A 14,601-nucleotide genomic window follows, 5' to 3' on the forward strand; every position below is an offset into this window, starting at 1 on the left:
CTCTAAGTCTAATAGATGCTGGCATTGTCATCTTGAAGCAGGGACATTAGATCATCTTTTATTCTATTGTCCATTCATATTAATATTTTGGAAATCAATTTGGCCTCAAATTAATAGGATGTTAGAAAATCCGATAGCCTTGACATATGATACGATTTTGTTTGGTACTGCAATGAGAGCTCGAAGTCAAATTTCATTCTAATAACAATAAACTTTTATTTATATTGACTGGAGTAGCGGTACAACAAATTACACATAATTGGAAAAATTATGACAGATTGAATTATAATTTTTGGTGGAACTCAGTTTGCCATATATATAAGATGGAGCATACATTTGCAACACAAAAAGGATATATGGATAAGTTCAAGAAGATTTGGGGACCATTAACAGATTTTTGCAATGACTGATTTTAATTTTTTCCCATAATAAGATAATGGTTAAAGAAGGGAGGGAGGGAAGGGGTAAATAATTTATTCTCTTTATTATACATTATAAAAAATATATCATAATGAATGATAGTCTTATGAGAAATTAACGTGATAAAGGGAGGGAAAAGGGTTCATAATTAAATAATAATTGATAAAATCATTACAATATATATGTTATATAAATTCATAAGAAAAATAATATAAAATATGGTTTATATAAAATACATTATAAAGATATCAAGTGTATTGTTAAGATAAATGTATGGAAATTTTATAACACTTGTTGATATGTGAAAAAATCAATAAAAAAAAAAAAAGACAATAAATTGGTGTGGTCAGATTTCAGGTAAAAAACAGACACAAAAGTTATTAAAGGAATGGGGACTTGTATACCACCTTTTAGTAGCTTTGGCATTTCAAAGCTGACATTCAAAGCGGTGGCACTGGAGGATTAAGTGACTTGCCCAGGGTCTCAAGGAGCAGCACTGGGATTTGATCTCACAACCTCTGGGTGCAGAGAGCAGCTCAACCAGTGAGCCACAGGGGGACAGGACTTGTAGACTGCTTTTTTCTGTGTGGTTTACACAATCAAAATGGTTTACATATTTTAGACAGGTATTGATTTTGTACCTGGGGCACTTAAATGTTAAGTGACTTGCCCAGAGTCACAAGGAGCTGCAGTGAGACTTGAACTCACAACCTCAGGGTGCTGAGTCTGCTGTAACCACTAGGCCACTCCACCAATGCAAAGTATGGAAACTATGCTACATATTGTCCTGACCTTTGGCATATTCATATCATCCATGAAGACTAGTAAGCGTTTTCCCATAGGTGGTCCATAAGTATCTTTAGTGCGTTTTTCCACACTGGCCTCCAGATTCCTTTGGATATCCATGGATGTGGTACGGGAAGAGAAGTTAATCATCAATCGCATCTGCATGCAAAAGAAATAAATGCCCAATAGACGATGCATACATATTTTTTATTGTTTATTAAGACTTTTTATACTGCCTTTAAATGACAATGCATATCTAGATGGTGTAAGCGAAGTTGCTTACCTGTAACAGGTGTTCTCCATAAACAGCAGGGGAATGCAGCCACACTTGCCCGCCCTCCATCCCCTCTAACCAGCTTACTTAATGAACTAGAGACATACTGACAGGCTACAGGGGTGGAATTCCAGAGGCAAGATGGCCTCACATGCCCAATAAAAAAAAAAAACCAAAACCCAAAAACTGCTGAGCTAGGGGAGAGTTCCGCCAGGCAGGCTCAGGCCAGGGCCTTCACCAACAAATGGGGCTGCATTACCCTGCTTGTCTTCAGAGAACAATCTAATACATAAGCAGAATAAAAGCAACTCCATAAAATTTGTCAGAAAAGGGGACACAGTATGGTCAGTAAAATAAAGTAACTTGAAAAGCATGTTTAATTAAAAAGTCTTCTACAAAGAAATTGGATTATAATAAAAGATATGATAAACATAAAAAGGAACTGCAACTTTGAAGTTGCAGTTTGGATTTTCTTGATGAATTTTCTTTATCTGCCATCATCTAGGAAAACACAACACAATACACAGTGGCAATAAGTTTCCAAGTTTATTTAAAATTTGTTAATCCACTTATCAAATTTCAAAGCGGAATACATGGAGGGGTATAATCAAAAACAACTTCTAAGTCCCCTTTTGGCCTAAGGCCCTAGGCCACAGGTGTCAAACTCAAGGCCCATGGGCCGAATCCGGCCTGCCTGGCTCTTTTATGAGGCCCTTGGTGCGATGTGGCATTTTCTTTGCAACCCCCGATGTTATCTTCTAGCCGGCTCCCTCCTCTCTGCCGCAGTGTACACAAAGCCGCGGGCGGCAGCTCATGCACGCGTCCTATGCCTGAACCAGAAGCCTTCTCTCTGCCAGTGAAGTTGCGATCGCACAGGGAATTCAGGGGGTTGGTGGCAGGAGAGATTGGGCATCTCTCCTGTTGCGATCATTACAGGTACAGGGGGACGGGTTGCCTGGGTCACTGAGCTGATCGCGGCAGTCGCGATCAGCTCAGAGGCCCAATTCAGAACTTATACCTGTTTTAACTTTATCTAAGTCAAAACGTATAAGTTCCATCTGGCAACCTGTCAAAGTTTTTTGGTTATGTCTGCCGGATGACTAAGTCTAGGTTGGCCCACATCCCGCCCACTTCCTGCTTTATCCACTCCTCCAAAAATGCTCCCTTTCACTCTGGGCTTACAGCAGCACTGAAAAGGCCTAAGCTGGTTTTAGATATGTCTAAAACCAGTTTTGATTATCGGTACTTGGACAACCTGTCATTTTGATCGTCCAAGTACCGACTTAGGCCGATTTTGAGACTTTTTGCTGTACATAATAAAATAATACAGACAGACATACTTTAACGTATATTGGGAAAGGAGGGGAGAACTACATCGGTAAATAGGACAGAGAGACATATAGGGTTAACAAGGGAGGAAGTGGGATCCCATCTGTAAGAAGATCTGAAGAAAAAGAATTTACAATCAAAGGCATCTTTGAAAATGAAAGTTTTTAACTTTTACTTGAAACGGTCTAGTGATGTTTCTTCTCGTAAAGATATTGATATAGAATTCCAGAGTTGTGGGGCAGTTACTGAAAAGATGGTTGAGTGAGTCGTATTTATGTAGCGTAATAAGCAACCACAAACTAAAAGATCTATAGATGAAATATTTAGACCAGGTACATACGGTGGTGTCATCGTTAAGGGATTTCAGAAGATTCTGAGTAGTCGCTGTTTTAGAGGTTCCAGATTCACCCACAAGAACAACTGGCTGTTTAATTTGCACCATCTGTTCAAGGAGCCATGTAATCCGAGTTGTGTCTATAGTAGGAACTAGAAAGTGCACAGTAACATTAAGATTTACTATCCCACTGATCACAAAACATTATCATGAAAAGTATGATGGGTATACTACATGTCAAACATTGACAGATGAGATAAGGAGCATCCAATCACTGTTCACTTCTGGGTTTAACCCCGCCCATGCTCCGCCCAGACATAGATGCACAATGGCAAGCTGATTTAGTTGATATGTCTGCCTTGGCCCGTTATAACAACGGCCATGAAGTTGCCAAAGCCTTTGAAACAACATTTAATCTAGGTCTTACACCTGAAAAAAATATAAACAGACAAGTGTAAAGAATTTTTAAACAGATCTCTGAAGTATTTATTAAAGCAAAGAGGGATTCATCATTTTATGATCAATAACAATGTTAAAGCGGCTGTAGTAGAAAGGTTTAACAGGACCTTAAAATCCAAAATGTGGTGTGATTTTACAGCACACAACACCTTTTAGTTACAAACATATCTTAAAAAATTTAAGAAATTTAGTTATTTTAAGAAGGGTGGGGGGTGGGGATGTATATTTTTGTTCTAGATGATATGATTAAGAATTTCAAGTGTTATATTGAAAGTTTAATGGATATTTTATTGTACACTTGTTTAAGATTTAAAATGAATAAGCAAGCCCGTAATATCTTAAATAAGAGATATGACCAAGCATGTGCTTTATGTACTAGCATAAAATACCAAGATAAAAGCAACTATGAATCCTGCACCAAAACACTAAAACCCTTTTACTAAAGCTTAGCATGCACTAAATACTGTATTAAGAAACCCATTTTATACCTATGGCATCTTATCATTTAGCACACACTAATTCTGTTAGAGCATGCCAAGCTTTAGTAAAAGGGCCCAACTGTTTAATAATTGCTGCCATCATGATTAAAGCATGTTTAAAGAAACACACAAAGGAATACGACAACCACTACAAATTAGCTATTAATTTACAGAATTTACAAGAAAGAGACTGGTAACAACTTTTATAATAACTAGTATTTTTATGTGTAAGTTTCAAGGTAGCACTGGTGTCATTTTTGCTGCCATAGAATAATAGTGCATCCCCCAAATCTTTTCACTATTACTGCCATTTATAGAATTATGCCTAGTGGCACCTAACTCGAATTAGACTTAGGCACCGGTATATTAGGCCAGGGTTTTCTTGGCCTAAAATATCAGTGCCTAACATAATCTATGCCCCAATCATGCCTAACATAATCAATCTAACATAAACTCTGCCCCAATCATGCCTACTTTTCAGGTAGGCGCAGGTAGGCACCGGTAAGCTCCTCAGTGTAGCCTACTCAGTTAGGCGTCTACCAGAAACAAAAAAATTATTTGGTTTTTAATGGTACTGTTCAATTAACAGCACTGAATTAACCAATTAAAAAAAATTAAGTTAGGCACCTAGATCGCACACCTAGCTGATCTAGACATCTAATAGCAGGCACTTTTGAAATTATCATTTGTTAATCTGTCTAAGTGAGGGGAATTTATTAGGAACCGCCTGTACCACCATCGTTTCTAAAAGAAAACCCCACAAGGAATTCCACTTGAAAAATGAGCCAGCAAGCAGTGGAGTAGCAAGAGCAGGAGGTGCCTAGGGCAGACGCACCCCCGTGCCCTCCTCTCCACCGCCCACTCCTTCCATGCCAACCCCTCCCTCACACTCATCTCTTCACTCCCCTCCCCCCCCCCCCACACACACACATACACTCGTGCCCTCCCTTCTCACCCCTGTGCCTCTTTAAATCTTCGCCAGCATGAGAAGCTTCTCCGGCTTGCTGCTCGCACTGGTGTCGACTTTCCCTCTGGCATCACTTCCTGGCCCCGAAACCTGGAAGTGATTTCAGAAGGAACCATACTGACGCGAGCAAATTCTCATGCTGGTAAAGATTTTTAAGCGGTACGAGGGGGCGTATGATACTGTGCTGTTTGGCATGTCAATGAGGGCTAAGAGTCAAATATCATCTAAAAATAACAGGCTTTTACTTATTATGACAGGGGTTGCCATACAACAGATTACGAGTAACTGGAAAAACTGGGAAAGACTGAATGATAGTTTCTGGTGGAACTCTTTATGTCACACTTATAAAATGGAAAGGATAATAGCCACACAGCAGGGGAATTTTAGAAAATTTCAAGAGATTTGGGAGCCATTAACAAAATATTGTAATGATTGAATATTATTTTTCCCCTTAAAAATGTACATCCAAGATGGGGGGGGGAGGGGGATCTGTGGTTTGAATATTAAATAAGGTATATTGGAATGGGAATTATGGTAGGTTTTATTGAATTTAAAGAATGTAATTGATTAGGGAGGAGAGGGGATAAATTCTGATATTGATTTTAATAGAATGTTAAGTGTTGTATTGGAGTTTGAAATGATATAAATGATGTTACACTTATTATAAGTTTTTTAAAATGAATAAAGAATTGAAAAAAAAAAAAAAAGAGGTACGGGGGCGGGGAAGGGAGGGTGCGAATGTGGCTTGGGAGGTGGAGACGTGCTGGCACCCCCACCTAGATGGCACCCGGGGTGGTCCACCCCCATCCCCCACACCTTACTATGTCATTGCCAGAAAGTACCAAAGGCAGTATCAAAACTGCACTCAAAGGGGGTCATTTTAAAACAGGATGCTTATGAACATAAGAACATAAGAATTGTCACCCCTGGGTCCATCGCTCCCAGCATTCCGCTCATACAGCAGTTCCCAGGTCAAAGACCTGCACCCTAACCGAGACCAGCCCTACTTGCGTTCATTCTGGTTCAGCAGGAACTTGTCTAACTTTATCTTAAATCTCCAGAGGGTGTTTTCCCCTATAACAGCCTCCGGAAGAGCGTTCCAGTTTTCCACCACTCTGGGTGAAGAAGAACTTCCTTACGTTTGTATGGAATCTATCCCCTTTTAACTTTAGAGAGTGCCCACTCATTCTCTCTACCTTGGAGAGGGTGAACAACCTGTCTTTATCTACTAAGTCTATTCCCTTCATTATCTTGAATGTTTCAATCATGTCCTCTCTCAGTCTCCTCTTTTCAAGGGAGAAAAGCCCAGTTTCTCTAATCTCTCATTGTACGGTAACTCCTCCAACCCCTTAACCATTTTAGTTGCTCTTCTCTGGACTCTTTCAAGTAGTACCATGTCCTTCTTCACATACGATGACCAGTGCTGAACGCAGTATTTCAGGTGAGGGCATACCATGGCCCGGTACAGCAGCATAATAACCTTCTCCGATCTGTTCGTGATCCCCTTCTTAATCATCCCTAACATTCTGTTCGCCCTTTTTGCCGCCACCGCACATTACACAGACGGCTTCATTGACTTGTCGACCAGTACTTATGGTTGAAGTCCAGGAAGGTCCTATTTTATAAAAGCAACATAGGCATGTCTGTGCCCTTGTAAAATAGATTCTTAGAACCCATCAGAACAGCAGACAAATCTACACCTGTTCTGACATTGGGGTAAATGTGTATGAGTCCTCTATGCATGTGGCCATGTGTTTTCACAAAATATGAAAAGTACCCATACATCCCAATCCGTTTCCACTCTGCCCAAACTAAGCCCTTGGAAATGTTTAAGCATGATTTTGTAGGCACACACACATAGCTATGCAATTCTCTTAAAAGTCTTTTCCACGTGTAAAACTGGTTTTAAGTGCAGTAAAATGTTTATTAAACTCGCCCCTATATGTCTAATAGGCCATCACCTTAACCATTAACTCAAATTGAATAAGGAGGGACCAGTGTGCATTTAACATTTACTTACCCAATATATTAATAAATTTCTCATCAGGTTTATGAAGATATTTCGGAACCAATCTATTCCAAGGTACCCACTTTTTTTCTTTGCCATCAAAATGAAAATCATATATGGTTGGAAATTGACCTGTAACAAAAATACAGTTGTTTGGGATTTCAAGGTGAGTCCTGTTTAGTTACTGTTGATATTTTCCTTTCCCTGGCAGACCTATAAGTTTGTAGCTGAGGCAAAGCTAAGGTCACAAGGGTCATCAGTGGGATTTGAACTCTGGTTTGCTGGTTCTCAGCCCATACCTCTAACTACTAGGCTACTCCTCCATGCCAATTATGAAGCTTACAGAACATCTGAATATATTCTCTCTCATTCTCTCTTTCTTTCTTTTTAGCTGCTAGAGTCTATTCCCATTAGATTTCCACATAAACAAACTCTAAAGGGTTAATATTCAAAAGGATTTAGCTAGGCAGTAACCCTGCAGAGCTGATCGGCCGCCAGTATTCGGTGGGTAGTGCCACTGAATAGCTCCGTTGAAAGGCAATTTCCTAACCAGCTAGGTTAGGAGTAATCTGGGCCTGGAGCTTGGATAGCAAAAGGTTATCCTAATTTTATGTACTATGATAACCAGGCACCAGTCTGAATATTGGCCAATACCTGCTTAATTTCCAGGACAGCACACATAGCCAGATATGCAATGCCAGGATCCTCTCATGTCCCAGGATTGAATATGCAGGGTTAATTCAGCCATGGCTGGAAGAGGCTTATAAGCCACTTACCACAATGGACTGAATATTATGTAAATTTGCTGCTTATATACAATAATTCAAGGTACCACAGAGTTTAGTAAGCCCCTTCAAACCTAAGTAAATCAGTTGTTAATACTCTGGTATGTGATATAATTGGTTTTTTTTGCATATTCTATACTTTCTAATTGGTTTTACTTAAATGTTTATTTTAATTTAATTCATGCATTAGTCATATCATATTTAGATTATTGCAACTCCTCAAACGCTGGGGTCTCCCTCTGTTCTCCCTCAAAAGATTACAACTTGGTCAATCAACTGCAGTAAAGCTTCTGCATTCAGCACGTCATTTTGACCATATAACTCCAGTTCTTAAATCAGAACACTAGCTCCCTCTCTCTGTTCATATTACCTCGTACTTTCAAACTTTTAACTTCAGTGTTTTTGTCTTGTCTACCACATGCTCCTTTATATCTGAGCAGGCTTATTATCCTGTATGTTCCTTCACGATTCCTCCACTCAGAAGAAAGCAACCTTCTCTGTCTACCACCTCTTTCATAAATTTGTCTCTCATGACAATCTGTCTTCTGTTACATAGCTTCACAAAATAAGTAAATCAATAAATAAATTTACAAATATCACCATTTAAGTGCTGAGACACTAACAGGTATTTTGTGAAAGAAGTGCTAAGAGCCTTATAATTCTCCAATATGGAGGAAAGAAATACTAGGAACCATCATCGCACCTCAAACGTTTCCCTCCACCGCAAAGTTATTGAAAAAATCAGATGATAAAGCAGTGAATGCCCATGTTGATCACACTATTCATGTTCCTGCATTCTTTATTCCATAACCATATCCAGTGCTTAAAATTGTCCTCCAGATCACTTTCCTTAGTGGCTCTACCCAGCTCAGGTCTGGGTTTCACCAATGACATAGTAATGGTGGTGTGTGGGGGGGTGCGGACCACCCCGGGTGCCGAGTCAGTGGGGGCATTGGCACCTTTCCACCCCATTCTGCTTGTGCCATCCCTTCCCATATCCCATCCCTCTCTATTATCTTTGCTAGCGCAAGCAACTTCTGCCTGTTACTCGCACCAGCCTGGTTCCCCTCTGAATCACTTCCGGGACATGGAGCCAGGAAGTGACGTCGGAGGGAAATCCAACACTGGTGCGAGGAACATGCTGCCGAAGCCACTTACGTAGGTATGGCGGGAAGGAGAGCACAAGTGTGGAATGTGGACAGGAAGAAGCAAGGGGTGCAGAAAGAGTGGGGGCGTGGAGAGGAAGGTGTGGGGTGCCCTAGACACCTCCTGCCCTTACTATGCCACTGGGTTTCACCTTCCGGCTTCATCAGGAGAAGCCTGGCCAGAAGCTCCTGCAGGCATTTTTCCTCTCTGCTTTTGTGGTTTGCAGTGTTAGAAATGTTTTTAGGGCCCTTTCTGTGGCTGGGTGAGACTTTGTCTCTTGTAGTGCTGGAGGAGGGAAACAGAAACCGAGATCTGAAGCTGGAGACTTCTGTTTGAAGTACGATGATGGTTCCTAGTATTTCTTTCCTTCACATTGGCACCGAGCATCTCTTTCACTAAATACTTTTAAATTTACATCCTCTAATTTTGTTTCCCCTCCGGTTAGAGGATGTAAATTTAAAAGACATCATCAACATCTTCTCTCACATCAGGCAGCACTATAGGGTAGAGATCTAGAACAATTGCTTACGCCTACTACTTATGAGGAATTTAGGAAACGCCTAAAAACATATCTGTTCCTGAAGTACTTAGGCAACTAATCTGAACAATCTCATTCCACAATAACTGATCCCTAGAGCTGTTAATCCCTAGCTTTTAACTTTGTTAAATCCACTCAATTTGTAGCATCTTTTAATCATTGTAAACCGCATAGAACTTCACGGTCCTGCAGTATATAAACAGTTATATTATTATTTATTTTTTTTTATAATTCTTTATTCAAGTTTCAAGTTTATTGGAGTTTTAATATACCGACTATCAAGCTAATATCTAGCCGGTTTACATAAAATTTAAAAAAAAAGAAAAAAAAAGAAATTTAAAGAGGTACAAGTAATATAAAATATTAAATAAATTAGAGTGTGTAGTGAACATTCAAGACTTTAACATAACAGACTAGATAGTGGGGGCAAAAGGGGAAAGGGTGGGTAAAGTTACATTGTAGAGAGAAAAAGGAGATAGAGGGGTTGGGGTAATAACATATAGGGTGGGGAAAAATGAATGTGATGTAGAGTAGTATATGAAATATGAAATTAAAGAGAAGTTTAGACAGAAGAAAATGCGTCATGAAATAGGAATGTTTTTAAGCTTTTCTTGAATTTATCGAGATTTTGTTCTTCTCGGAGTGGTTGTGGGAGAGAGTTCCACAGTGTCGGGGCAGATACCGCAAAATTTATTTTTCGTGTGTAGTAAAATTCTTTTATAGAAGGAATTAGTAGGAAATTTTGATTTGTAGATCTAAGAGTTCGAGAGGAGTACTGAGGAATGAGAAGTTTGTGAAGAAATAATGGTAAGTGTAAAGATTTTATTTTGAATGTCAGTAGAATAATTTTGTATGTGATACGATGTGTCACAGGAAGCCAGTGAGCATCTTTCAAAGCTGGTGTGACATGATCATATTTGCCTAGGTTGTAGATAAGTTTTATAGCCGAGTTTTGGATTAATTGAAGGCGTCGATTTTCTTTTTGTGGTAATCCATTGAAGAGGGAGTTACAGTAGTCTAGATGAGAAATAATCAATGAATGAACAAGAATTTTGATAGATTCAGTTTCTAAAATTGAAGTCAATGAGCGTATTAAGCGGAGTTTATAGAAACAAGTTTTTACGACTGAACTTATATGGTCGTGGAATGATAGGCCATTATCAATGGTAATACCTAAGAGTTTTATTTTTGTCTCCATTTGGATTGGGATGGATTTGATAGAAATTTTTTCTTGGAGAGTTTCTGGCTTTTTGGTTGAAAATACGAGACCGCGAGATTTTTCTATGTTGAGTGCAAGTTTATTGAGATGAAGCCAGTCGTTTATGGAGTCCAATTTATTGTTTATAGATTTGATATCAGAATTATTAGATGTATTAATTGGATGAAGAAGTTGAATGTCATCAGCGTAGGCAAAGATCGTGAATCCGATAGATTGTGCTAAGGTTAGGTCATATTTTACATGAAGTGTACAAAATATTGAGTTACAACTAATGAATACACAATATCACTTTTATATCTATTACATAATATTCTGAACAAATTTTTTTATCCCCTCTCCCACCCCCCACTCTTCAAGTACTTTCCAATCACCTTATACATATTATAACATGTTATGTAAAATTATTTTCACTACCCCCCTCCATGTGTGCCATAAAGAAGACAAGAAAAAGAAGAAAAGAAGAAGATAAATCCTATTATTCATTCAGTACAATACTTTGTCAATGGCCCCCATATTTTTATAAATTTAGGATATGTCCCTCTTTGTATTGCTATTACTCTTTCCATTTTGAATATATAACAAATTGTATTCCACCAAAATGTATAATTAAGGTTACTATGATTCTTCCAGTTATTGGTTATATGCTGAATGGCAACCCCTGTCATGACTAGTAAAAGCTTGTTATTTTCTGGTGAAATTTGACTTTTTTTTCTCATCATCATTCCAAATAACACTGTATCATATGATATTGCTACATGATTTTCCATCAATTTATTAATTTGTGCCCAAATTGCATTCCAAAAACTTTTAATGTAGGGATAATGATACAGTAAATGATCCAACGTCCCAGGTTCCAGATTACAGTGCCAGCATTTATTGGACTTAGAACTATCTAATTTTTGCAAACGTGTAGGGGTCCAAAAAGCTCTATGTAATAAAAAGAACCAAGTTTGTCTCATAGATGCTGACACTGTACATCTCATTCTCCAAGACCAAATTAGTGGCCATTGAGATGCAGTAATTTGATGCTTAATCTCAATGCTCCAAATGTCTCTTAGACCATTTTTTTGGTTTTTTATTCAAATATCCAGATATTAATTTATACCACAATGCGGCTTGATGCCCTAGGAAGTCTGCTTGGAAGCATAAGAACTCTAAACTATATTGATTATTCAATGTTTTCCATTCAGGGAACCCAACCTGAATGGCCTGCTTCAATTGCAACCATTTAAAACTTTGTTTTTTACTAAGACCAAATCTATGTTGCAATTGTGAAAATTCCAGCAGTTTACCTTCCGAAATAGCATCATTCAGAGATCTAATGCCTGCAATAATCCAGTCCTTCCAAAGGATTTGAGCTCCGCCAATTTTAATCTTGGAGTTTATCCATAAAGACTGATTAGTTGACTTGTTTATTGGGACAGGTGTTAATTTACTAATAAACCTCAACGTTTTCCAAGTATCCATTAATATCTTATTTTCTCTGTATCTTCTAGGCATGTTGATATTTGGAAGATGAACTAAATTTAGGGGAAACATAAGGCGCCATTCCAAATATAACCAATCCGGTGCATTATCTATCAGTTCTGGGAGGATCCAATACATACCCTGACGTAAAATATAGGCTTGATGGTACCTATAAAAATTAGGAAAATTTACCCCTCCCTCCTTAATTGATTTTTGCAAAGATACCAAAGCTATTCTATGCGTTTTACCAAGCCAAAGAAATTTCGTTAAAATGCTATTAAGCTTTTTATAAAAGGACCCCTGAAAATAAATAGGTATCATACTCATTTGGTAGCAAACTACAGGCAAGATCATCATTTTAATAGTTTGAACTCTCCCTCACCAAGAAAGATGTAACGGATTCCATTGCTCACATAACTCTGTAATGGAATCTGTAACTCTTTTCAATACAAATTTTTCATTTTCTTTTACTGTATCTTCAATTGTATTTTTAACTTGAATGCCAAGATATTTAAATCCTTCTTCTTTCCATATGAACGGAAAAGCGTCAAATAATCCTTTTACACAATGAACATTTAAAGGTATAAGTTCAGACTTACTCCAATTAATTTTATAACCTGAAAATTTGCCAAACATATCAATTAATTCCAATAGACAAGATAAGGTAGACTCTGGATTCCTCAAATAAAGTAAAATATCATCTGCATAAGCCGAAATTTTATATTCCATATCAGAATATGGAATACCCTGTATCCCCCTTGCTTGCTGTATTGCTAACAATAAGGGTTCTAATACAACATCAAATAACAAAGGAGATAAAGGACAACCTTGTCTAACTCCCCTCTGCAATTGAAAACCATCAGATATCATATTATTAATATTTAATCTTGAAATCGGGAAGCTATACAATGTTTTTACCATTTGTATAAATCCAGAACCTATACCAAACCATTCTAAAGCCTGATACATAAAATTCCATTCTACCCTATCAAACGCTTTTTCTGCATCCAAGGAAACTGTAAAAGCCGGTTCATCCATTTTTTTTGATAAATTTAACATATGAAACAATAATCTAGAGTTATTAGAGGAATGTCTTTTAGCAACGAAACCCGTCTGATGCGTGTCTATAATATGTGAGAGAGCTTTGGCTAATCTCAAAGCCAAAATTTTCGCCAAAAGTTTATTATCCACATTTATTAAAGATATAGGCCTGTAGTCTGAAACCAAAGTAGGATCTTTATTTGGCTTAGGCAAAACAATTACTATTGATTCAGCCATAGTACCTTTAATATCGCCTTTTATAAGTTGTGTCTGATATAAATTTAGTAAATATGGGGAAAGGACATTTTGAAATGTTTTATAAAATTCTACTGTATAACCATCACCACCTGGAGCGGATCCAACTCTAAGAGATCTCAACGCTGTTCCTAATTCTTTTAATGATATAGGTTCATCTAAATTCCGTTTTATATGATCAGGAACCTTAGGTCCAATAATTAAATCTAAAAAATTTTTACCATCTTTTTGCCTCTCCAAATAAGGCTCGGAAGAATACAGGTCCTTATAAAATTTTTGAAATTGCTTTAAAATTATATCCGTTTGATTGGTTATTATACCATTATCATCTTTTATCCCATTAATGTTAGTTCTTCTTTTTTTTGCTTTAAGATAATTTGCCAATAATCTTCCCGCCTTATTAGAATTTCCATAATACATTGTCTGTTTGGAAAACAAGTCTCTTCTTATCATTTTTGAAGCTAATTCGTTATATTTACCTTTTGCTTTCAAAAGAGCTTGTAATACATCATGTTCCCATTTGCTTACCAATTTAGTTTCTAGTATTTTAATTTCTTTTTCTAACTCTATATACTGTTTTTTAATGTTTCCTAACAAAAGCCGAATATGATATAATATGACCTCTCATAGTCGCTTTAAAAGCGTCCCATACATTTTCTTTTTTTTTTTTTTCATCTTTATTCCTTTTTATTTCTTTCAACAAGTGTACAATATTATTACAAGTAATTCACATCACTCACTTGACATTCTTAAGCAATATTATTACACATGTTTTAATTCCCTCCACCCACCTCCCATCCCCTCCCCTATCAACAAAATATTTTATCCAAACATATACATATTTAGACTCTCCCTCCCCCCCATTTTTACAAATTATCCCCTAAGGAAAAAGAATAACCCTTAATCATTACAATATTCAATTAATGGCCTCCACACCTCCTTAAACCTTTTAAAATATCCCCTCTGTACGGCAAGAAATCTTTCCATCTTATATAAATGACAAACTGAGTTCCACCAAAAACTACAATTCAATCTAGAACAGTCTTTCCAATTAGTCGTTATTTGTTGAATTCCCACTCCAGTAAGAATCATCA

At 37.5% G+C, this 14,601-nt stretch overlaps 1 protein-coding gene across 2 annotated transcripts in view; it reads right to left on the bottom strand.

Annotated features, from left to right (window-relative positions):
• Positions 1-14,601, bottom strand: part of DNAH10 (dynein axonemal heavy chain 10) — a 543,078-nt gene that overhangs the window by 237,758 nt on the left and 290,719 nt on the right. For both annotated transcript variants that reach the window (XM_033954155.1, XM_033954154.1), the window contains exons 44-46: positions 7,069-7,188; positions 3,150-3,295; positions 1,213-1,365 (exon numbers count right to left, since the gene is read on the bottom strand). In XM_033954155.1, the coding sequence (XP_033810046.1) occupies positions 1,213-1,365; positions 3,150-3,295; positions 7,069-7,188 (419 nt within the window). The remainder of the gene's footprint in view (positions 1-1,212; positions 1,366-3,149; positions 3,296-7,068; positions 7,189-14,601) is intronic.

This window comes from Geotrypetes seraphini, chromosome 8 (assembly GCF_902459505.1).
Source record: "Geotrypetes seraphini chromosome 8, aGeoSer1.1, whole genome shotgun sequence".
In the NCBI taxonomy this organism is placed as follows: domain Eukaryota; kingdom Metazoa; phylum Chordata; class Amphibia; order Gymnophiona; family Dermophiidae; genus Geotrypetes; species Geotrypetes seraphini.